The following is a 25,880-nucleotide window of genomic DNA, read 5'->3' as shown; positions in this document are numbered from 1 at the left end:
GTTAATGGAGTCAGACAACTAATTTGAACAATTTGGTAAACGCTAAATTTATATTATAGTTTTTTCCCTGCCACATGCGCAAATCGGTCAATTTTCCCTAACAATTTATAGTTTAATTCCTAAAGAAACTAAGGTTAGCTTTTTGTCAGGGATTCAGTACTGCTTTTGGTAACTCAGATGGTATTGATGTCTGTACCATATTCACAGAGTTATAAGTCTGGAGCCCAGTTAGGGCAGTAAGCGTTCTAAGATTTTGATTGGCATAAAAAAAAAAAAACAACAAAAACCTTATTTCCAGATCTTGTACTGCCTGTGATTGTCAAACAAGCATTTTAACATTTAGGCTGTTTTAGAATATAGTCAAAATGCTACTTCTGGGGTTATCGTCTGGTTTGCAGTTATGGGGTTGAAAGGTTTGGTTGGTATATGTAACAGCACTGATAGTTGTAATGTAAATCTGCATTTATATAGCGGTTTTCAGGCCAATGAAGACCTCCCAAAGCGCTTTATAATGTGCTTCACACTTTTACTCAATAACTAACTGATAGCATTTAGTTGCCTTGCATAGCTGACGCTGCTATCAGGGGCTGTTCATTACCCACCTATAATGTACACGGGGGTTACGTTACAAAAACCTAATTTGGCATATATGTGTACATATTAAACCACTATGTTATTAACTCTGTCACAATCCTGCACCCATGTTGTTTTTTGTGGCTCTCGCTATTGTCCTCCTACCATTATTAGTGTTCCTTCCCCTTGGTTCCTTGCTAGTTCCTTGTCTTCTTTGTCACATCCCAAGCATCCTTCATTTGACAGGATGACTATATTACACACACCAGGATGTGTGTAGTATCGTAATTCAAAGCGATAGAAATACTATGCCAAAGGTTTTGGTTGCACCAAAACAGCCTAATTCCAGAATTTGTCCAGCCACAACCTGCAAATAGAACCTACAACCCTAAAACTGCTACAGGGGGTTAACCTTTTGAGCTACTTCTATTTATAATAAGGGTTTTTTAAAATTAGAGTAAAGGAGCAAGTTAGTCTGCAGGGTTGGGATTTAGGGTGTCGTTAGTTTAGGATTAATTTTAGGGTTTTAGTGATAGATTGGAGTCTTAGATAGGGTTAGTGTTCTAAACTACAATCTAGAAGTAGATTAGGGTTTCAATATGTGTCAAGTTTAATGCTTACGTTATGACCACAATTTAAAAAAAGACTAAAGGAGGCAGCATTGACGCAAGCAACCGTTGACGTCAGCAGCTTGAGTACGGGTGAGGGGAACTTGTGCAGTTCGAAGAACATAAACTAGCATCCGCGTCAGTAAACGCAACCTTCACAATAAGAGCGCAAACTATCAATTGGATTTTGTATAAAAAAAAAAAAAACACAAGGTGAAGGATTGCTGACACACTATACGTAAGTCCGCTGTGACGACGTCGTGGTGCTTTCATGTATAAATCAAACGGTGGGAGAATTGAAAAACTGTGTGAAACCCCCAGACCCAAAAACAGATTTATTCGTTTCAGAGCTGCTATAAAAAAGAAGTTTAAAAAGCACAACCACACACACACACATAAAAACACAGAAATAGATCACTTTTAGATTGAATCTATAGTCGCTGTACATTAGAATACAAAATGTAAACGTAGACATTTTTTCACTAATTAGACATTCAATTTTGAAAGTTAGAATTATAAATACCATAAGAGCCAATTCAAAATTTGATGCCAGGATGGTTGTAGTGTGACGCTTTTAAACGACAAATGCAAAAGTGTTCTGAGTATTGCATACTGATTAAAAAAAAAAAAAGGACAATAAAACCAAAGTGAAAATGTATTAATATTTTGAGCCATCATGCATAAGGTTATAATACAATACAAAAATATCTAAAGCCCAAGAAAGCGTGACATTGATATCACTCTCGCGAATTTAATGATATTGACATGAGGACCGGCCATTCGTTAAGAAAAATAAACATCTCCCTCACCTGAGCAAAGAATGCACATGCACACCTTTTAAAAATGTCTTGCTTAGCTTTTCTCCTGAACTGTCATTCAAGAAATCCCTTACAACACTGAAAAGATATTTACCGCCCATTGTTTCATTGCACTCAGTAACTGTGCGATGTCAAAAGTGACAAACAAAAGAAGTAGTCCACTCCGTGATGCGTTCAATGAGGCTTGGAACAGGAAGCCGGTTGCCACATGCGCAAATCGGTCAGGATTTGGTTCAGCTTCTGCAGCCACACGGCCATTTCGTCTTTAGTGTCCGCGCTCAGCCAGTTCCTGAAGGGCAAAAATTACAATGGCGAAAAGAAGATTTAGTAGATCCACCCTATGGTGTAGAATATGATGTCTTTTGCCCCTCTTTAAGGAAATTCCCCCACTATACAACTTTAACAATTATCTGACTTGGCCAAAAACGTTGCAGTGTTATTCCATACAAAGAGTTGCGTCGCTATTGGTCAAATTCATATAATATGCTGGTCTCCTATTGGCTGAACTACCCCCACAATACCTTTCTCCCTGTTCAGTTCAGAATCCCGTGTGCCTTTTAAAGGACTATTTTTTATACTGTATTTATTAGTTTTAAGTCCCAAAGATCGCAGTGATGCTAAAAAGAAAATCAAAAATGTGATAACCATGGAAATGAAGATTTCAATAATAAAGAAATACGAGGAAGACACATGAATATTACTGAAATGTCACTTAGTCAATCGGGACTATTATTAAAATTTAGGTGGCAAATAAAGCATAAAAGACGATCCCCAATAGTGGAAGTTCTAAAATCAGTTTCATTTTTAGTTTGCCTTCTTGCCTCCCGTGCAGCCACCTGCAACTCCACTTGACCAGCTCAAATCACATTACACCAAAGGTAAATACAATCTCATGATTCTCTTAACATATTTATTTAAAATATTCTTTAATCAGTTGCAAGAATATCACACACAAGTAGTATGTACTGCATATGCACTATGTTGCTATTTGAGTGTTTTAATAGGGGGTAGCCGGGTTTTGGAAGGCATTAGCTGGAACTCATTGTCGCCTGACCTCCGGAATTCTGCCATGCTGTCCACCTTCAAATCCGGACTCAAAACACACCTTTTCAGACTTGCTTTTTCTTGACCATCTGCATCCTTTTATCTCTACTGTGTTTTATTTGCTATCTATTACTTGCTTGTTTTACTCTTGCGTTATTGTTGTGTCCTACTATATGTACAGCGGTATCCTGAAAGGCACTTCGAAGTACAATGTATTATTATTGTTATTATTATTAGCTACACATCCCAATAGATTTTATCCCCCTCAATACAGCAATTTCAGTTTTCAATCCCCATCTCAGTACAGATTCATATCGTAAGGTGAGTGTTGACTAACGTGTTTAGCTCCAGTCTTTGTATAATTCTGTTTTGTCCGACTGATGACGTTTCGACTTACTTGGTAACACACATGGAGTTCTCGCATTGACTGACTAATGTCCCTTTGTCGTCCTCTCTCTGCGGTCTGACGGTGATCAGCTCGAAGGTGTGGCGTCTAGCGCAAAACTCTCGCTTGATCGGTTCAACCTTTTTGCTAGTACAGTTGGCCAGATTTATACGTCCGATGGGATGCTGTGAAGAAATACGAAACAGAAATAAGGAATATTGGTTCACAAATGTCCAGCAGTATTTAAAGGCTTTATAATACGGCAATTATAATTTTTTTTTTTAAAAGGACACCAACCTTGTCAACAACACCAAATTTAGACAATTTGAGCATCCAGAATATGGTTCCTCAATGTTCATGTTCTGATGCTCTTTTATGAGTTATTAAAAAAAATATGCTGTACTTTTTCGGAGCTTGGAATGGATGATCTCATCTACATACACAGTTACGAAGTTTTTAGGTTATGAAGCTACTCTCAGAACAAATTAAATTCGTTGGTAGAGGTACCACTGTAAAATGATTTCGACACTTTGGACAATTTTAGGGTCCAGAATTTTCTGAGTTATTCAAGTTCCTCAGTTCAGTTTAACATGTCATTCTTTCCAGATGTTCCCCAAAAAGCTTGTGCAGAGTTGACTCGGTTCCTCTATATAGTCAGTCAGTTATCGTCAAATAATCAAAGATGATTGATAATGATCAAAGGAGGGACTATTGAGGAGAAAATGTCAACTCTGCACAAAACTTTGTAGGACACACCTGGAAAGAATGTTATAGACAGACCTGAGGAACCTAAATTACCAAGAAATTTCTGGACACTTGAGTGGTCCAGATTTGGTGTTGTGGATAAGATTTACATTCCTGATGTTTTTTATGCGCAAGTGTTTATTAATGAGTGCTTCATAAACATTGGGACATACTGTGGCAGGTCGTCTGGAAACACATTCTTAACCACCACAACACAATTTGCCATCTGGAACGTTCTTAGAATTCGATAACAAAAATCTGAACTGAGCCTTTAGGGATATAGGGATATACTTATAGGTGAATTTTACCTTTCTCCTTTCGTCATCAGGGTAAGTCCAGTAGGAGATGCAATAGCCTGATAAGACACACCATCTTCTGTGCCAGGCCCCAAATCCACTCACATCTTCAAACATGGTCTAGAAAAAAGAATTGATTGATAATTACAAAGGGAGCTGCTACGCAATTAAAAGGCTAGTGCCCATTCTTCCTTATATTTTCCAGCATCGTTATAATTATGGGTAAATTGGAGCACATACTGGCAAATTTTATGCTTGCGGTGTTTATGATTAAAAGAATGACTTGACTCACCAGGAAACCTTTTTCTTCCACCTTTGATGATCCAACTTCACAATGCATCCTAAGGTAGACATGACCCTCCAGTGGACACATGAATGGAATCTTTGGACAAGAATCAATTATTGAAAGTCAAACTGATAATAGTATGATAAACATTAATTAAGTTGTGTTAATTTCATTTTAAAGACAAGAGAGAACAAATGACTGAATTAGGACAAATGACAGCCTCTACAAATCAATTATGCATCAGAGATAAACACAATACCTTCTCCAAAGGAAACTTGTTTCCCCCAACGGAAGAAAGAGTGAGTTTGTGATGTCCAACAAGGACAAAGTTACTGGTGCGAACGGCGTTTGGGCCACCTGGACTGGCAAGAACTTCAAAAAGAAAATCCAAGATCTTTTGTTAATACATGCTTAAGACTTTCAAACTCAATAGAATTACTGAAGTGAAACAAGTATATGTGATGTTTTTGAATGGGGCCAAAGTACAAATTTGTAGTCATACAGGTGATTAATTTGTTTATTTCTGAGGCTATGTCACAACATTAACTGTTCATATGTATGATTTTTCTATTTCGTTTCTCTCATTAATGTCAACATTGATATGAGAATAATATTGAACATACCTGGAGTCTGACCGCTTTTCTAAAAAAGAAAAAAAAAAAAAAGAAAAAAAAATTGGTTATGGGAATAATCTATTCTGCAGCTCAAGTTAAGGACAAAGGCAAGCAAACATGCAGAATGGTAAATGGTCTGCATTTATATAGCGCTTTTCAAGTCAATGAAGACCCCCCAAAGTGCTAAATGGCAAAGTAATACCTTAATTGATAGAAAATTTGGTCATTATAAATTATCACTAAAAATTAATATCCCGTTCTATTAAAATAGAAAACAGTTCAACAGGAACAGTTAAGAATCTCATCGCATATTTTTAATACTTAATACAAAAAATTAAAGACTGTATGTACTTCTATTCATGAAAAGATCAAAACATTCTGAAAACTTACAGAAATAGCCAGAAATCTCTTCGGGGTGATGGCCTGAAAATGGAGATAGATTTAATATAATTTGGTAACAGGTTTCAAAATATTTATATTGTATTCCGCTATTCAATTTTTCACAATGTTACTGCTCATGTCATGACACTATTTTTCTGATAAAGTTATAACTTAGGCCAGTCTACAAGCACGACCTTGTGAATAGTGCATAAGCTCATTTTCCTTTTTTTTTGAAAACCCATTTTCTTTCAAGTCTTTTATATGTTCATCGCAGAGTTCAGTCGAATCTTTGTAAACTTCGTACAATATGTTTTTTTAAATGACCATTCAGACATGTTGATTCTATTCTTCTGAGCTAGCCTGTTTAACATGCACTCTTTCGGAAATCATCTTGCTCAGTCAACAACCATACCTTAGACTTGTTTGGTTTCTTCTTCTTGTCATTTGTAAATATGCGCTTTTGAACCTGAAGATTCAAGAGAGTGAAACGATTGAACCTTTTTAAGATGTCACGTGGGGAAAATGTTTAAGAAAATACTCACAAGACAATACACTTCGATATCGATGGCAAACTCAGCGGAAACATCAGATCTGACAGCGGAATCAATGAATTAATGATGATCGGGCTTTAATAGTCGTTTAATTACCGTATGTTGGTATTAAAAACAGGGGAATTCATCCCATACTGGTTTTGTGTCTTACAAGGCGAATTTTGTAGGGAAGGTCAGCGTGTCTCCACTGAGGCCACGGTGTGTGCTTGCAAGTGGCGTGGCCACCATGTTCTCAGCTCCAGCTCGAATCATTATGAAAAAAGAATGCTTCATTGATTCTGAGGGAAGGGAAAACCACCATCACATCAATTGGTTCTTTAAACTGACATTTATTCTCATTTTCTTCAGCTCTACCTGGCCTGTTTGCAGTTGCGCAAACAAAATCAGCCTTGAGTGGCAAGCGGAACTCTTGCAAACTGATGGATCCCTTGGAGGCAGAAATGGGCTCAGAAACTGGACGATTTCTTTTCTGGGCTGCTTGGCTTTCCCCTTTAAGATGCTGCAACTCTGCCATAAGTGCTTCTCTCTTTACAGCTACGAAGGAGGAAATGTTAACAACAATGAGTGATTTCTTTTCTCCAGAGTAGTACATTAAGCGTACAAGGGATTTTTTCTAAATGTGTTTACATTCATCAGGCATGGAAGCAAGCTTAGTTCATCTTATCACAAAGCTACACTTTTCCCCCACCTCCCCCCAAAAAAGACTTACTTGCAACCAACAAGAGTCTTTCTGCCTCAGCCTCAACAAGTGATCCTTTCCCATGCTCTTCATCAGTGCAACAATTAAGAGCTTGGCTGGCCTGGTGGATGACGGTTTGCTGCAGGTTCATTTCGTTGGTAAAAATCTACAAGGACGTCAAACAACGGAATGAGTTAAGGCACACTATGATCCTGCTTTGTGCATCTATTTAAAGTGACAGTGGTTAGAAATACACCACTAGAGGAGCTTGAAATTTCGAATGGAACTAAAGATTCTAAGAAGACACAATAGGGAAGCCCAAAGGAAACCACTTGAAAAACATGGAAGATTACCGTAAATTCCGGACTATAAGCCGCTACTTTTTTCCCAAACGTTCAACCCTGCGGCTTATTCAGTGATGCGGCCAATTTATATAATTTTTCTAATGGCCGCCAGCGGCGCTCGAGTACAAAAGGTCAGATTTAGACCGGTGGAATATATCCGCCGAGGAAGACTGCAACTTCTTGGCTTGACTAGCGGCGAGAAATCTTTCACTAAAACTGGCCGCATGCGAAAGGCAACTTTTTCGCAAGTCTTCCAGTGGATCCTGTCAGCATCAAAAACTCCACCATCACCAACGGGTTCCGAAAAGCCGGTGTTTTGCCCAAATCCGACTCCAATGCAATGCACTTTCAACGGGACCCGGACTCTGCAGGTCTGCATCAAACTTTAAGTACCGGTATCATTTTCCGTTCATTTTGCCGGCTGTGTACTTTAATGAGGGACATTCGGTTTCAATCGCGGGACTTAAAGTCGGGTTTGGGTTGATTTTGTGTTTGTGTTACATTTTTTAATGTGGGCGCATGCGGCTTATATACAGGTGCGGCTTGTGTAAGTACAAAATCGGTTTTCCTCTTAAAGTGTGGTGGGTACGGCTTATAATCAGGTGCGCTCTGTAGTCCGTAATTTACGGTACTTACATACAGGGTTCATAGACCTTTTTTAACGGCCAAATTCAAGCGCTTTTTAAGGAATTTCAAAGCTGATTTTCAAGGATTTCAAGGACCCATATTTTCTTGGATGACCGAAAACGAATGCTAGCTAGCGACAGGACATGAATGCTGCTGTTAATCCCCAGGAGCAGGAGCAAAAGATCAAACGAGCCAGATACACCCGGAGAGACTGACTTTAGTAGCTCGCAGGAGAAGCTATAAAAAGGCCAGTAAAGGAATGGAAGACTAATGCAGAATTCTTCAAGTTTTGGGACACTAAATCACGAAACTCAGCAGAGGAAGGTGAGTGACAATGAAAGACGAAACAGTAGCAGCTAAGAATAACAATAGTGGCTAGCAGTGAGCCAGGGCCTGCAGCAAAGTGGCTAACATAAATGGCCAGAGAAAGAAACTGGAAAAAGGTTGAAGATATATAATATACAATGGAGCTCCAAGATGTATTTTCCAAACCTTTATCTTCTGCCTGATGCTCGACAAGCTTGGTCCTCGTTGTTCCTCCTTTTTCATCATCATCATCACCTCCTCAATTTTGGGTTTCTCGGACTCCTTCATCCGAGTAGACCTGTATGCATCAATACTAACAGAAAAGTAGAAAATATATTAAGGTGGAGGAGCGCAGAATAAAAAAAAAGAAATCACCAGAATTTAAAAACTTTTCTCTGCCGAGACATTCCGATGTTAATGGCTGATTTGTTGCCTGTGTTCACCCCCATTGTCAAAGTATACGTACCTGTACAGTAAATTGTGCTCCTCATCTAGGAAATTTGTCCCATCGGGTGTTGCACTCCGAATGCAAGCTCTCTGGAATCTGGAAGGTTGACAATCTTTGTCTGGAGTATTGTTCTTCACCATGAAAGAACTTGATGGAGTCGATGTCTGTGGAGAAACATAACTACCAGGTAATCTTTGCTACATGGCTGCCACACACATGCAAGAAATCATTCAGTTGATGACAAATAAAAACATATTGTGAATACCATCATCCTTTCTGGACTCTTCACCAAAGAAGCCACAGTCTCTGTCAGCGGCGTGAGAAGGGACATGGAAGAGATATTCAAAGGATCTTCCTCTTCTTCATGATCCTCCAGAGCTTCGTCAAACAGATCATTTATAACTTCTGAGTTGATCGAATGGTCGACGTTCATTTCGATCTCATTTTCTTCGTCGTTCTTTTCGTCTTTTGTCACATCTGAAATTTCGGTCTTCTCTACGTGGGCAACGTTCACTGCTGGATTGGATTGTGATGTGGTGGGAGAATTGATGAATTTGGAACCTGCAATATGAAAACATTGTTACAAACAAGCTTTTACATAAAGTCATGCAGGAAAATTGGCAAAATAAAATTTATACCTAGCACTTGTGAGGATTGTCATGCCCTTTCTTCCTACAGGTTCCTATAGCTTAAGGCAAGTAAACTTCAATTTCTTGCAAACACTACATAGTGCCTTGTACACATTACCTGGCACAGCTTTTAGCCATGACCAAAAACGCTTGTGACTCAGCCACTTCTCATTGAATTTACCTTCCCACGATTCAAAGTAATCGTCTCTGTCCGGTTTTGCTATTTGTATTGTGGCTAGACCTAAGACATGCTTCTGCTCTGATTGGATTTTAAATATATTAATGCCAAAGCCTGATTCTTGGAATTTTGATATCAATACCTTTTAAGACTTTTCCAGGATCCGGGGGAACCCTGTTCATAGCTTTAATCGCATCCTTATTTTTTAACAATACTCCCAATCATCGATTGGATGACGTCATGCAATTTAACAGGCTTTGTTTCTATGGTTATGTTTTTGCCCCTCCCCTTGGCATACATTTAGCCTTTGGAGCCATAAACATAACTCTTCATAGCTTTTAGGCATGCAAGATAATCTGTCGGTGACGTCATTTAGTTGGGAAAACGCCATAAAGAGGGGCAGAAAACATTTTATTTCACACCATAAACTGAAAATGTCAAAAAGCAAGGTTGCCGAATCCCAGGTGTCCACTGTACAATTGAGTCAGGAAATACTGTGAATACCTGGAGGAACTCCCTTCTTTACAGGAGTTTCCGCAGCTTCAAGAAATGATAATTTGGGGTCCTCTTTTGTCTGAATCAAGACACTAGGGCTCTCTGTTGATTTGTCAAGATTTTCCTTGAAATGAAATAAAATTGAGTTAGACCATGCAAATGCCACACTCAAAACAACACAACACTTTGGACAGATTTAGTTAACACAATATTTGTTTCTGTTTATAATGTGGCAGAGTAACCTGTATTAATTAGTGGGTTTTTTCTCCTTACAAGTATCCAAATGGATACATATACAGTACATACATTCTATTTGTGACCAACCTTGAAGTCTGGGGTCCTTTTCGTTTGTGACTCTTTGCCTTTGGTTTTCCACATGTTGTTCTCCTGTGGGCGACTACGGATCTTAGCCAGTTCGGCCTCACGCTCCTAAGGCGGAAAACACCAACTTTAAGCACTATGTTGTGACAGAATAAGTATAAGGTCTGTACAAACGACTTCATAATTTAACTACCAGTTTGTGCTTCTCTGCAAGATCAGCTGTGGTTGTTTTGGCAGGTTGGGGCGACATGAGCCTGTTTTGCGCCAGTCTATTGCTTGGCTGTATGCCGCTACCTGCTGGGGAGTTAATGCGCTCCTGGCATCTTTCTTCAAATCGGTCCAGGAAAGACTTCACCTGAATGCCTGTTGATAGAAAAACAATTTAAAAAAAGATCAGGATATTAGAAACTTGCCTTTAGTAAAGATTTTCTTAAATATGTGCAAATGTCAAACACATTTGATGCAAAATTACATCTTCACATACCGCAAATTAAAAAAAAAAAAGAGAACAATTAATATCTATATCTAACTATATGTGATTGATATACAATTTTAAAAGAGACATAATACATTACCAGAACCACCAACAGTGCTCTTGGCCTGGGAGGCAGCAGGACTGGACACAGCACTTTTATTATTACTGATCTGTGTTTTCCAAGGACTAGTGGGAACTGGAACTCTGGATACTGCATTAGTTTTTGCAGCACTATGAGATTGTGATACAGGAGGCACTGCTTCAGACTGTTTTGAGGAATTTGTGAGCCTGGTTGCAGATTTTGGCGTTGATTTGGTTGCAGGTATGTTGGTCTTCAATGGAGTTGACTTTGTTGAGGGGTTGGAAGCCTGTTCATAAAAAAATAAATGTAAATAATGTGATTCAACCCTTTGTACTTTTGGTCATTTTAGGTGTGTTGACATGCTTTTTTTTGGTTCCACCTAATATTGAGTGAACTTCGGTATAATATATATATATATATATATATATATATCAATTTTTTAACCTTTGAAACTTGGTTATATTTTTTTTACTTTTTTTGCAAAAGGGTTGTATGGCTCTCATCGTCTTTTAAGACATATTAAAAGATAGTGTTGTGATTTCAGTAACAAGGAACATTTTAACTTTGTGATTTCATTTTATTTTACAAAATTTGCTCAATATCGGGCACACATGTAAGGTGAAGGCTCATCTTTCACTATTTTTTGATGAATTGGTTATATTTTTTTTAGGTTAAGTTTTTTGGGGAAAAATGTGCAGTCTTATTCTCTCTGTCTTGCGAGACATCTAAAAAATTATAAATATATTTTTTAGTTCAATAACAATGAAATATGTAACTGTTTTGATTTAAGGGGATTTTGAAAAATGTGCTTAACGGGGGCAAACACAAAGTGAGGGAACACTCTGAATTGCAATTATAAAATGAACTTACCCGATTTGAGACGGATGATGGTTTGCCGTTTGTCGAACTCCTCACCACAGGGCTAACTTTTGCTTTTACAGTATCGGTCACATTTGCATCTTTGGACGATGACTTTGGACCGGAACCTGTAGCAATCATTGCAGGACCGCTTTCCTTTCCTGTAGATTTTTCTTTCGCAGGAGTAGAGTCTTTTGCGATACTGACATGGCTTAAGTCATCTTCCCAAGTTCCAATGGTCGCTGCAAGATTGGCAAGTCTCCCTTTCCTCCCTACTGGAGTTTGTGAAGACGTGGTGGGAACTGAAGTTATTGTGACTTCCACATTTGGTCTCAACACCACAATAGGTGTTGAGTCCAAAGCAGTCAGGTCTGGAATGGTGAAACACCGGCACGAAAGGTCACAAAACAATGAACATCATAAACAACTATACATATAAATCTACACCCAATAATGTCATGTGTCACAAGTTAAATCGATCCCACCAACTAACATGGCAACTCTTAGTTTTGTTATCACTATAAGGGGTCAAAAATGTTTTTGAAGCCGAGGACTTTTTTTCCAGGTATGTGTGAATGGTTACCAGTTTGATATGCACCTCAAATAACAACTTATTTTATTTCTGTCATTACTAGGTTAGAAATACTAGTTCTAGGTTTAAAATAGGCTCGGTCAACCATTAAAACTCATGCCTTATACAGGGTCACTTAACGAGTTACACATATATAAATGAAAGGCTAAATTCTAAATATGTTTTGTATAATTGATCATGTACATTGATTTTTCACATGCCGGTTATAAAGTTTTCTAGAAAATCATAATAATCCAACCATAGGTAGGGACTTTCTGACCCTTGTCTTTTGGGGTTTGATAATAATGGTGTAACATTTTACCCAGAAGATATAAAAGGTAAGTAAAGCATTACGCTTGACCATTACTGTGTCTTTTGGATTCGTTTCAAGCTCTATTCAAATTGGTCGCTTTGCATTTGTGTGATTTAAATATTTTTAATAATATATTTGAGTAACTTACCAGTGCCATCCCAGCATTTCCTTTCCTCTGCTAGCTTTTGGAAACGTGACCTCATATTCGTAGCAGGAGTTGAGTTTTCCACAGAGTTATCAATGCTTTTTACTGCAGCAGGACTAACAGGAACTATGTCAACAACCGTAGGTGGCTGCATTTCAGGAATAGCAGCCGCATGCATTTTTTCTGATGATTGTTTGGCGGTTTTGAACTCATCTGGTTGAGATTGGACTAATAGTTGGGGTTCTGTCACCCCTAAAGAAGATTTAGGATTTACACACGCAGGAACGATAGGGGGTTTCTCGTTTGTTGGGGGATCTGGAAAGACAGCCTTTGTAGGTTGCACTTGAAACTTTTCATCCTCCACAGGCTTAACATTCTCAGCTAAGCACCTTTGTTTGGATGGAGAAGGTTTTGAAGATGTCTGAGAGACTGAGAAAATGAAAACATAAATAAGTTAGCAGTGAAGAAGCAGACAATCAGGGTACTGTCAGAAAATTATACCTTCAGGAACAACGGTTTCAATGATCACCCTATTCGTTTCAACCAGGGGCTCTCTGGGTCTTTTCACCATTGTTCTCTCTGCTGCGGTTGGTCTTGCTGCCATTTTTTTCTGTAGGTTCTCCCTCCGAGCGCGTGTCCGCTCCAAAAGTTTCTAATAAGATTCAAAAGTTTTAAAATTATTTTCAAACCGGTTCATAAAAACAAAAACAAACATTTTGTGTAGTCTTAAAATTCCTCAATATCAGTCAAGCCTCACGGGTGGTTGCCATTTTTGAAAACACTATAAAAGGCATGCGGTTCGCTGGGTGCATGGCAACTGACAGGGGTATTTTACAGAGAGTCATCAACACAGCCCATAAAATCATAACTGCTCCACTGCCAGCTTCAGAAACCTCTTTTACCCTGGCTAACACCTCTTTTACCTTCTGCCCATTGGCAGACGCTACAGGCCCCTTATACAAGGACAAACAGGTTCAGGGACAGTTTCTACACCAGACCATGCCTACTTATTAAAAAAAAAATCTATATAAATATATATACACACACACTGTATGTACTAATATTTTATTTCTTTATTTTTACATTTACACATAATGTCACTGCTAATGTTATTGCACTCTTTTCTGATGCACCGTACATACAATTTGGGCCAGTGGACAGCAATCCCTTGTAAATTCTACCCATCTACTGTATCCTAGCCCTTTTCCCCCTAATGGTCTTTTATTACATTTTATTCTTGTGTTCCACGTCTTATCTCATTGTAAACAACGTCCACCACGTTGTAATCAATGACTATAAAGAAGATTTTTACCTGACTTCAGCGATTTGCTTCTACTGTGGAAAATCATCATCAACATTTATTCCTATTTTCTCATACAAACTAGCGACCAAATTTATGTTTACTTTATCTCTCCTTGAATTGTTGAGTTCGTGTCTGTAATGGGCGTTTCTTGCTGTTGGGTGGGGCGAAAGAGGTGATTTTCTTTTCTAATAGTACATTTACTGTTTTTATTCAGCACTTTGGTATGCATTTAAATGTCAGAAAACTGCTAAACGGTACACAATAAATTATGTTTGCTATACATAAATTATTGGCAAGAGGATTGAAAAATAATCTTATTAAAACGATCGTTTGTTGCAACTCGCTTTGAATGTTTTCTTTATATTTTTATTATTACATCTTTATCAACCTGTGGATTTTTTTCCCGTTTTTTTTTTTTTAGAATATAACTGTCGTTTACGTTCCAAATCTAAAGCCATAAAACGTGGCAATTCCAGCAAATATTACAATTATCATTGTGTTGGTTTGCCTGTTTGAACAATTAGTTATCACTGAAATAATTTAAAATATATATAATCCGCTACACTACATTGACGTCACAATTTTTGACAGTAAACAGCTAGCTAGCTAGCAGCTAGCTAATGCGGCACTGTTAATCCAGAACATTAAATGTCGCTACTCACCTCCGTAAAAGGGTCCATTTTCGGTCAAATTATATCAACAATAAAAAGTTCTTAAAGTTAAAATAAACCGAAAAGTCCACAAATCGAGAGGAAGAAGCGAACCTCTCTAGACTTTTTTCTTCCTTCGTCAACCAGCACACAAAAATAACTTCAGTTCAATTTCGAATTTAGCGGCCGCCTCCTCCAGAAACTCCGCCCAAGGTTTTTTGGCCAATCACGGAGGAATAAGGATCTTATACTGCAGAAACAACCAATTGGAAATGAGCGTCGGTTTAAAAAAATGGGAAGGAAGCCAGAAAGGGGAGAGAAAAAGGAAGAGGACGGAGTGATGCGCGTGCGCACACTCACGCACACAGTTTTTTTTTCTTTTTTTTTTAAACCCGATAATTCTGAATAATATTGCATTGCAGGGGAGATTTTAGGTTTATGCTCTGGCCCCAAACAAAAATGCTCAAAATATATCGAAGACATATAAATCCCTCCATTATCTGCACCGCTTATCCTCAGTAGGGTCGCGGGGATCCTGGAGCCCATCCCAGCCATCTTCAGGCAGTGGGCAGGGGACACCCTGAACTGGTCGTAGGGCACACGGAGACAGACAACTCACTCACTCATTCACACCTAGGGACAATTTGGACCGGCCAATCCACCTGAAATGCATGTCTTTGGAATGTGGGAGGAAAACGGAGTTCCCGGAGGAAACCCACGCAAGCACGGGGAGAACATGTAAACTCCACACTGGAAGGTTGGTAGCTGTATTTTCCTATACATATATATATATATATATATATATATATATATATATATATATATATATATATATATATATATATAAAAAAAATATATATATATATATATATATATATATATATATATATATATATATATATATATATATATATAAAAATATATATATATATATATATATATATATATATAAAATATATATATATATATATATATATATATATATATATATATATATATAAAAAAATATATATATATATATATATATATATATATATATATATATATATATATATATATATATATATATATATATATATATATATATATGTAACCGCGTTGTACGTGTCCCACCAAAGATCCACATTCACGCTGGACTGGATGATGAGGTTTTTATTATTACAGTTCTGCAAATGGATGAGTCACAACATTAGCTTTTTCTGCTGGGTCTGATCTCTTTGATCTCTTTGTAGTACTCTGGTAAAACTGACAAAACCCCGCCTCCTGGTCACATGTTAGAAGCCAAAACCAAACCCCACCCCATACCAGCAGATGGCACTGTTGGACTCAGCATTGCAGGACATTTACCAAAAACTATACACATATTTTAGCAGGAATTTCAATAAAATAAAAGTTATTATTACACCCGTTACATACACCCCCCTGAAATTCTGCTAAATATGGGAGTGCTACACTAAACAGAAAAAAAAATCACATGCCAAAAAGGCAAATACTGATGAAAAAGAGGACACGAAAACTGGTACAGTATTACAAGGAACAAACTGAAGTGCATGTCAGTTCTAAAACTCTCCCAAAAAGGAGTGTGAAAAGAAAGGAGGCGATCAAACTCCTAACTAAGCACAGACTCAAAGATGCCTGTTACATCTCTGAAATATCAAACATTGTTCCTGTAGTTGTAAGTGCTCACATAGGCACAATTCTTGTTTCTTACTCAAGCTTTGTTACTCAAACTGAAAATGCATCTCTACTGAACTTAAACTAGGAACTTGCAGATATTGCGGACAGAGGATTGTCACCTACCACATGGTCATTCATCTGACAAATAAGACGACTAGGAGGCCTGATGGACTGGCGGACCCTAAGACCATAACGGTTAGGTTGAGCACAAATAACCTGAGCTTGAAGTTCTGGGGCAGTCAAGTCTAAACAGTCAGTATCAGGGGAGTCTGCGTCCAGATGGTCAGTGTTCAATGGGGTCTCGTCTGGGAGACCCATACCCAAAGGGATCATGTTTTCAGAGCACTGTGATGGGCTTTCCGTAATGTCACTTGAAGTATGGTCAACATCTTGTTCGGGGATGTGCTGACTTCCTCGACTGGATGTATCAACACTGCGAGAGTCGGACTGGGCATCAGATCTGCTGTCTAGTGAGTTATCCTCTACCTCTGGATGAACTTGCTCTTCACCTGCCTGTATCACCCAGTTTACTGTACGGACATCACTGTCTTCAACCGCGTCAGGTAAATCAGGGCATACATCACTTCCATGCATAGCAGCGTCAGACTCTGAGTGTTCAGATTCGCTGGCCAGATCATCCTCACAGGGCAAGAAGCTAACAGAGAGCAGCAAATTCCTGTGAACTACCTTCTCTTTGCCCGTCAGACAATCCTTGACTCTGTAGACATTGAGATCAGGCTTGACTGATATGACTTCATACGGGGTTGACTCCCACTTATCTGCAACTTTGCGTTTCCCCGGGACACCTCTGTTGGCGATCAACACCCGGTCTCCCACGACGAGAGGTGATCCTTTGGCCCTACGGTTGTACAGCTTGGCATGACGAGTCTGTTCTCTGAGAGTATTCCTCTGTACAATTTGAGCAGCTTCATGTAGATCTTTCTTCAGATGGCGTACAAAGTCAGAGTAGCTGACAACAGCATCATTGGTATTAGCATGTTGAAACATGACATCGACAGGGAGACGAGGGATCCTACCAAACACTAGGTAAAACGGTGCAAACCCTGTTGTCTCATGCTCTGTGCAGTTATAGCAGAAGATGAGCTGCTGCAGCATTTGTGGCCACTTTGCTTTGGGCTGAGGGGGAAGGGTTCTTATCATATCTCCCAATGTTCGGTTAAATCGTTCTGCGATACCATTTCCCATGGGGTGGTACGGAGTCGTATGGGATTTCTGCACTCCAGCCATCTCTAGAAGCTCTTTGATCAGTTTGCTATCAAAATTGGCTCCCTGATCTGAGTGGATACGCCGAGGGAAACCATAGACAAGGAAGAAATCCTGCCACAGACGGCGAGCAACTTGTTTGGCGGTTTGATTTCTGCAAGGGAAGGCGTGTGCCATCTTGGAGAAATGATCAGTTACGACCAGGACATCTACAGACTTGTTCTCTTGCTCAGCAGTCCAAAAGTCTATACAGACCAACTCCATAGGCTCAGAGGTGACTATGTTCTTGAGTGGTGCACGGTTGTGTGGTTCCGGTGTTTTCCCTACTACACAGCGCTGACAGGATTTGACATAATTCACAACATCACGTTCCATGCCATTCCAGAAGAATCGTTGCCTCACCAGAGACAAAGTACGGTTCTGGCCTTGGTGACCTGCTGAGTCATGTAAACCTTGAAGGACTTTCTGTTTCAATGAATCAGGCACCACAAACTGGAAGATTTTCTTGGCCATGTGAGGATCTTTCCTTATTTTGTAGAGCATGCCATTCTGTATGGTGAGTCTGCTCCAATGCTTCAGTAGTTTCATCACACTAGGCGACTCGACAGCTCTCTCACGCCTGGTAGGTCTCTTGTGTCTATGCACAAAGTACATGGTTCTGCTTATTGTGTTGTCCTGTTCTTGTAAACCAACAAGCTGACTCTGTGGGAGTGCCGTTGACTGATCTCCCTTCTGCAGAAGATTGAAGTTGGCATCTGTTCCCATCACTTGACCCACGCCACCAGTGGACTGAGCACTGAAGACAGCAGCAACCTCTTCTGATGTCACAGAACCATTGGAGCCTGATGGAATTGCCCTTTTTACTGACTCGTCTGATGTCCCAGCACTCTCGTCTACAACAGCATGACAATTGTTGGATACTCTGAACACCTCTTGCACAGTACTGTTGTTCACCCTGTTGACTTGGTCCAAGAGAGAAGTATAGGGCTCGGTAACAAGGCGATGACCCACACATGACCGTACAAATGGCTCACGGCTCAGAGCGTTGGCTACGATGTTCTTTGGGCCGGGAATGTACTTCAGGTCAAAATTGTATGCAGCTAGCTTCGCTACCCACCGCTGTTCACACGCATCAAGTCTTGGTTTGGTCAAAATGTATGTAAGTGGGTTATTGTCGGTCCACGTGGTAAAGTGTCTTCCTTTCAACCAATGGCTGAATTTATCACATACCGCCCATTTCAAGGCAAGAAATTCGAGCCTGTGTGCAGGGTAGTTGAGCTGGGAGCGAGAGAGCGTCTTACTTGCAAAGGCGACTGGTCTGGCTACTTTTCCACCAGGTGGCAGCTGTGTCAGGACTGCTCCAATCCCATCAAAGGATGCGTCGACAGCCAGAATAAACGGCGCATCAAAATCTGGGTGGGCCAGAGCGACACCTGTCACGAGGTCGTGCTTCAGTGTTTCAAAGGCGTTCTGGCATGCATCGGACCAATCTGCAGGCGTCAGCTTCACTTGACCTTTCTTGCGGGCTCTCTTGCGCTTATGCTTGTCACCAGATTCAGATGTGAGCCTGAACAGAGGTTTTGCCTTCGCAGAACATGCTTCAATGAAGCTTTGGAAATACATCACCATGCCTAGAAAATATCTGATTTTACTAGGGCATGGCGTCTTGCCATCCGACTCCATTAGATCAGCGACTTGTACGTCATTTATCGCTCTCACTTTCTCGGGGTCAGTCCGAATTCCATCCTCACTGATGACATGCCCAAGAAATTTCACAGTCCGTCTGAGGAAAAAACACTTTTTGGGTGCGAGCTTGAGGTTGTGTTCCTTAAGGCGAGTAAACACCATCTGCAGGCGTTGGAGTGCAACTTCCTCTGTGGGGGCAAACACCATCAGATCGTCGAGGTAACATAATAGGCTCATGAAATTCTGATCACCAAATATTGACATCATCATCCTCATAAATGTTGCTGGACTGTTGCAAAGTCCCTGAGGGAGCCGGTTGTACTCGTGAAGGCCGAATGGTGAGGAGAATGCCGTGTACTTTTTGTCGTCAGGGTGCAAGGGGACATTGTAGTAGCCTGACGTCAGATCCATTGTGGAGAAAAAGGCATTTCCCCCAAGTGCGGCCAAAGCATCAGCTTGATGCGGTAGTGGGTAGGCATCCTTTATGGTTCTTGCATTAAGCCTTCTGAAATCAGTACATACCCTTAGTTCTCCATTCCGCTTCCATATGAGAACAAGCGCAGATGCATAGTCGCTAGTCGACTTCTGAATAATTCCTTTCTCTTCCATCTCGTTCAGAGTCGTCCTCAGTTTTTCATACTGACTTGGTGGTATACGTCTGTAGGGTAGACGGAACGGCTTATCATCAACAAGGTGGATACGATGTACAAACTCTTTGGCCTCTCCACAGTCCATCTTATGGCGAGAAAAGATTGACTCGAATTGTTCGATGATATGAAGGAGCTTGTCTTTACACTGCAGCGAAACCTCACATGACTTCAGGTCAATGTCTTGCAGTCCCAGAGCTTCCAATGCACGCATCATGTCCTCTTCTGACCTGGGTCGACCTCTTTGCTCTGTACACTCTGCACGTTGCACTTGACCTCCTCTGCATTGGGCAGGTCTTCCGCTGCGATACAAGGAGACACATCTGCAATTTTCCTGTTTCTTCTCAGCACCACAACTCTGTCCGTGGGATTAAAGACTTTAACAGACACCCATCCATCTCCCCAGAGTGGAGTAACAACTCGTCCGACAAGGACTTGTCTGGGCGCAGCCTTAGATTGGGTTGGCTCAACGACCACTGTGCTGCCCGCTGATGCCCCGGCCAACTCAGGTAACTTGCCCCAAATAACGTACTCGGTCCGTGGATTTAGTGTCACGCAACTCTTGATCTTTACTGTCCCTACCTTGTCTGGAATGCAATCACCTCTCCATCTCTCTGTGTTGGAAAGCATTGACAGGAATTGACTGTGGTTATCGGACAGACCGTTGTCAGGAGTGGAAACTAATCTCCAATAGCCATCAGTACTTTTCAATTGAGTCAAAATATATTTGATGGCATTGCTGCCAAGGATAATCTGTTCTGTCTGGCCTGGCACCACCATTACTGGTATTATCATTTGGCACCCGTAAACTGTGACGTGAATGTCGTACATATCTCTGGGAGAAACTTGGTGTCCACCGCAGCCTACAATGACATAATCATCGGCCGTGTAACTCATCATATCAGGGAATTGCTGCAGGAGGTACTTAGCTGTGTCCTCACTTACTGTACAAGCCATCGACCCGCTGTCCAACAGCGCTCTGAAAGTGGGGCCTTCTTGCACAAGTACAGGTGTGTAAAACAGTTCGTCAGTCTCCGCTATTCTCTGAAACCCCTGAAAGATCAGCTTCTTCGATGGAGGTATCTTGTTGCTATACAACTCATAAATTGATTTATTGTCTTGCATGTCAGGCTTCACATTAGTGGTGGGAGGTATACTCAGTTGATCTGCACTGTTCTCCCCTAAGCGCAGATCAGTTAGTTTCCCTGAGGCAGCGGGACAACTTTCGTCACTGGACAATCACGTCGAGAATGCCCTGGGGCATGGCAGTGAAAGCAAAGGTTTTTGTCTCGGCAATGAGAGAGAGCACTGTGTTCGACTTCTTTGCAAATGATACATGGCTTGGCAGTGAAACCATTTATTCTGGCCCCAGGTCGCCTGGTTGGAGCTCCCCCTCTCTCTTGAAACTGGTTCGAGGTAACACGTATCAGAACTTTCTCCAACATACTAATAACGTCCGTTAGAGAGACATACTGTGGGCTCGAAGTCTGAGGTGGCTCGTGCACGAGGGTTGGACCATGGTTCACCTCAGCTTTGTGTACGGCAATTTCCGCTCTATTCGCAGGTTGTTGTAGGGAATCTGCTTTGTAGCTCTTCTCAGCGTGGTATTCATTCAGCACCTCTAGTACCTCACATGCTGACCACTTTTCGATGGTTTTTGATCTGTAAGTGAGTGCCAGTTCCTTGCATGGGCAGTTCCTAATAAACATGCGAGTAACCTCTATTTCAGGGTTGTCAAATGTTTTGCCCTGCTCTCTCAAGCACTCAGAGGCAAGGTCAGCTGCTCTGTTTAGTCTCAGCCAGTAGTCATAGGGGTCTTCCTGGTCTTTGGGCAATGTTGAATAAAAGTCAGCTAAAGGGACAGCAGAGTACTTGGTACAGCTAAAGTATTTCCTGAGAAGACTATAAATCATGTCAGGGCGGGTATAGACGTCTATATTACTGTTTCTAATGCTAAACCTAACTACATCTTTAGCTTTTCCTCTCAAATGTAAAAGGATTTCCTCTGCTTGCTCTTCAAGTCTCACATTACTCCTTTTTATAAATGTCCTCATTAGATCTTCCCACTCATGTATTGTTATTGAGTCTGAGCCATCCCCAATAAATGACGGCGGTTCCTTAACCTTTCTCTGCGTAACCACCTGACTCAATCTGTTTGCTACCTCTTGTGTGGCAGCAGCGTTAGGAGCTACTATATTATGTGACTGTATATTTGAGAATATGCTATCAGCCAATTTATGTCCTATCTCCTGAATAATATTTGTCATGTGATCAGCTAAACCCTCAGAAATTTCACTTGTGGAATTTGGCGTAGATGTGGGTCTGACCTGAGGTGAAGGTAGGCTAGCATGTTGGTCAGCTGCATTATGGGTGCTCACACTGGAACTTGCCTCTGCTCTATGTGTAGCACCACCTGGGGTAGAACTATTATCAGTGGGGATGGGGGTAAACATGCCCCTGCCCCTGCCAAAGTGAATAGGTGTGTCAAATTGTGGAGCTAACACATTGCTCTGATTAAACATGTTTCAAAGATTAACAGAAAAAAATGTAAATAAGTCAAAATCACAAAATAAATCAGCAGCCTTCGTATCACTGTGACACTGCACTGTAATGAGCTAAACAATATCGCTCATGTAACTAAAATTTCAAATACTGTGAGCTCATGTGACAGGTAGGACAGTCCTCGGTTCGGCGAGTTTGATAGAAGTCACGGGTCACGGCACCAATGTAACCGCGTTGTACGTGTCCCACCAAAGATCCACATTCACGCTGGACTGGATGATGAGGTTTTTATTATTACAGTTCTGCAAATGGATGAGTCACAACATTAGCTTTTTCTGCTGGGTCTGATCTCTTTGATCTCTTTGTAGTACTCTGGTAAAACTGACAAAACCCCGCCTCCTGGTCACATGTTAGAAGCCAAAACCAAACCCCACCCCATACCAGCAGATGGCACTGTTGGACTCAGCATTGCAGGACATTTACCAAAAACTATACACATATTTTAGCAGGAATTTCAATAAAATAAAAGTTATTATTACACCCGTTACATATATATATATATATATATATATATATATATATATCTATATATATATATATATATATATATATATATATATATATATATATATATATATATATATATATATATATATATATATATATATATATATATATATATATATATATATATATATATATATATATATATATATATATATATATATGGTGGTTAACGCTTGTGCGGCACGGTTCGAAGGTCTTGGGAACCTCCTGTGTGGGTTCAAATCCAGCTACCGGACTTACTGTGCTGAGTTTGTATGTTCTCCCCGTGCTTGCGTGGGTTTCCTCCGGGCACTCCGGTTTCCTCCCACATTCCAAAGACATGCATTTCAGGTGGATTGGCCAGTCCAAATTGTCCCTAGGGGTGAATGAGCGAGCAAGTTGTCTGTCCCTGTGTGCCCTGCGATTGGCTGGCAACCAGATCAGGGTGTCCCCTGCCCACTGCCCGATGATTGCTGGGATGGGATCCAGCACCCCCGCGACCCTACTGAGGATAAGCGGTGCAGCTAATGAGACGAGATGAGATATATATATGTGTGTGTGTGGTTAGCGCATGTGCGGCACAGTTCTAAGGTCTTGGGAACCTCCTGTGTGGGTTCAAATCCAGCTGCCGGACTTCCTGTGCGGAGTTTGTATGTTCTCCCCATGCTTGCGTGGGTTTCCTCCGGGCACTCCGGTTTCCTTCCACATTCCAAAAACAAGCATTTCAAGTGGATTGGCCGGTCCAAATTGTCCCTAGGTGTGAATGAGAGAACGTTTGTTCAATTGTGTGGCCCCCGAGTTAAAATGAGTTTGACACCGCTATAGATAGATAGATAGATAGATAGAATGATAGATACAGTAGATAGATAAGATAGATAGAACATGATTTGATATATAAATCAACCGGAAGAGGGCAGCAAAGGAAAGTAACTGGGAGGATTCATTTAGAATGATTACATTTTAGTAATTTGGCGTTGCCACCTAAAAAGGAAACCATGGATAATTTTGCTGCATTCTAACCGAATAAAACATAAGATAAGTTTGTTGCATACGGTACCGAAGGACAAGCAATATAAATGAAAATGTAAGGGAAGGTAGAGAAAATAAAGCAACGACATCAGTGGGAAACAAGAACAATCGATTTAAGTGCCTTTCCAGACGTTCAAGGTAACATGTGTAAATGCGTGACGTCAAAGTCTGAACGTTGATGTAATCGAAGAGCCAAAATATTCCACGTGTGAATTTTACACACGCGTGTCCGCGTGCACATTTAACCCCACTCGCGTGTTCTGTACATGTAGTCTTTTGGCTCCTTTTTTTCTTTCTTTCATCGGCGCTATCCGAGAATTCCGCCGTGCGTCATCGGCTTCTGATTCTAAGGCTCTTCTGACGTCATCACAAGCCCATTCGCTCAAAATAATAAAACAAATCCACTCGTGAGATGATCACGCGGGATTCGATGCATTCAAAGCAACAAGGAGGGGGATTTCGGCTCTTTCTAAAGAAACGGTTCTTTCGGCTCGGCTCACCGAAAAGAGAGGGGAGAGAGAAAAAAGCGGTTAGATAAATAGCTAGATGGAAGGGGGAAGCTAGAAAGGATGGACAGAAAAAGAGAGAAGGAGAGAAAGACGCAAAACGAGAAAGAGAGAAAAAGAAGACAAATTAAAGGAGGCATTGAAAAAGAATAAGAAAGGAAAATTAGAAAAGGCGAGAGAGAAAGAGAGAAATGTAAAAAGAGAGCTCATGAGGTAAAGTCTTAGGATCAAGATATTGCAGGTTCGATTCCCGGTTCCTCCGTGTTATATGTCGAAGTGTTCTTGGGCAAGTCACAAAATCCCTAAAGCAGGTAGTTGACGCTGGGTGTGAGTATGTATGAATGGGTAAGTGTGAAGCACGTTGTAAAGAGAACGAGAAAAACACAGGGAGAAAAAGAGAGTGGGAAAAAGAGATCAAAATTTCTTCAGGAGAAAATTCAGGAAAAATAGAGAGAGAAAGAGCAAAAGAGAAATAGAATGAGAGATGGATGAATACAAAGAAAAAAATAATGGAAGAAAAAGTAACAGAGAGAATGACAAGTGAGAAAAAGAGAATGATGGAAAAATCGAGTACAAGACAAATGGAAAGAATGACAGAAAAGGGCGAGAAAGACAAAATCAGTGATAAAAAATAAAGAGTGAGAGAAAAAGATATATCAGATAAAAAAATATGAACAGAAACAGAGAGAGCGACAGATTCAAAGGGAGCCGTTCACTTCAAAGAGGCGGCTCACACGTTCCTTTCGTCCGCGAACGACCCACCACTACCACATAGACCCCGAATCTAGACAGTGCGTTGTGTGGATTACGCGCCAAACATAACGCGGCAAATACGCACACGCGTCTGAATGAGCACTTGTTTTCGTCACCCTGCGCAGATTGTTCCACGTGTTGTGTATCCCGCCGGCTGACAAAGGCGACCCCGAAAGTGGCCCGGGATTGCACTCACGTCCCGACAAATGTCGAAGAAACGGAAAAGTCTGGAGCAACTTGGATTTCAGGAATCACCCGTAGAACGAGGTAGGACTCTCCTTTATTTCCACTTGTAATTACTCAAAAGACTGAATCGCACGTTTCATCATCCCTCTCGCTATTTTTAATCTCAATCTTGTGTCCGGTGGCGGATTATTTTCTATAATCTCGTATCTGTAAAGTCACATTTTATGTGTCTTTGGGTTTAGAATGCTGAACTATCAACATATCATACTTTTAAGCGCATTCCTCGAGTACAGAAAATGCCTGGGATACGACATGGGTTTCGAGGTGGGATCTCGAAGTTGAATTGCCGTATAGTGGGGTGGTGAAGCCTATGGTAATTAGCTCTGACCGTCGATACCTC

At 40.6% G+C, this 25,880-nt stretch overlaps 2 protein-coding genes across 3 annotated transcripts in view; one reads left to right on the top strand and one right to left on the bottom strand.

The window, feature by feature from the left end:
- Positions 1-1,484: 1,484 nt before the first annotated feature.
- anln (anillin, actin binding protein) lies at positions 1,485-14,914 on the bottom strand. Of its 2 annotated transcripts, none has more exons than XM_088351804.1 (23): positions 14,737-14,914; positions 13,273-13,423; positions 12,775-13,200; positions 11,755-12,113; positions 10,903-11,170; positions 10,521-10,690; positions 10,331-10,435; positions 10,016-10,130; positions 8,970-9,265; positions 8,723-8,868; positions 8,443-8,569; positions 7,010-7,145; positions 6,655-6,834; positions 6,452-6,578; positions 6,292-6,340; positions 6,162-6,215; positions 5,759-5,791; positions 5,378-5,396; positions 5,014-5,126; positions 4,761-4,850; positions 4,481-4,588; positions 3,441-3,613; positions 1,485-2,288 (listed from the first exon to the last, which is right to left on the bottom strand). In XM_088351804.1, the coding sequence occupies exons 1-23, from the start codon at positions 14,752-14,754 to the stop codon at positions 2,174-2,176; spliced, it is 3,378 nt and encodes a 1,125-aa protein (XP_088207930.1). In that variant the 5' UTR covers positions 14,755-14,914; the 3' UTR covers positions 1,485-2,173. The 2 variants fall into 2 exon arrangements, with proteins under 2 accessions (XP_088207930.1, XP_088207931.1); XM_088351805.1 differs by having other exon boundaries at positions 8,970-9,220.
- A 10,439-nt stretch (positions 14,915-25,353) lies between these two features.
- Positions 25,354-25,880, top strand: part of pde10a (phosphodiesterase 10A) — a 101,162-nt gene continuing 100,635 nt past the window's right edge. Inside the window, exon 1 of the mRNA XM_088350805.1 lies at positions 25,354-25,561. Within this exon, the coding sequence (XP_088206931.1) occupies positions 25,501-25,561 (61 nt within the window). The 5' untranslated portion in view covers positions 25,354-25,500. The remainder of the gene's footprint in view (positions 25,562-25,880) is intronic.

Source organism: Urocampus carinirostris, chromosome 13 (assembly GCF_059441175.1).
Source record: "Urocampus carinirostris isolate Australia breed hairy pipefish chromosome 13, RoL_Ucar_1.0, whole genome shotgun sequence".
Lineage (NCBI taxonomy): Eukaryota > Metazoa > Chordata > Actinopteri > Syngnathiformes > Syngnathidae > Urocampus > Urocampus carinirostris.
The sequence above is the reverse complement of the archived record's forward strand: the minus strand, read 5'-3'. Positions and strand labels throughout refer to the sequence as shown.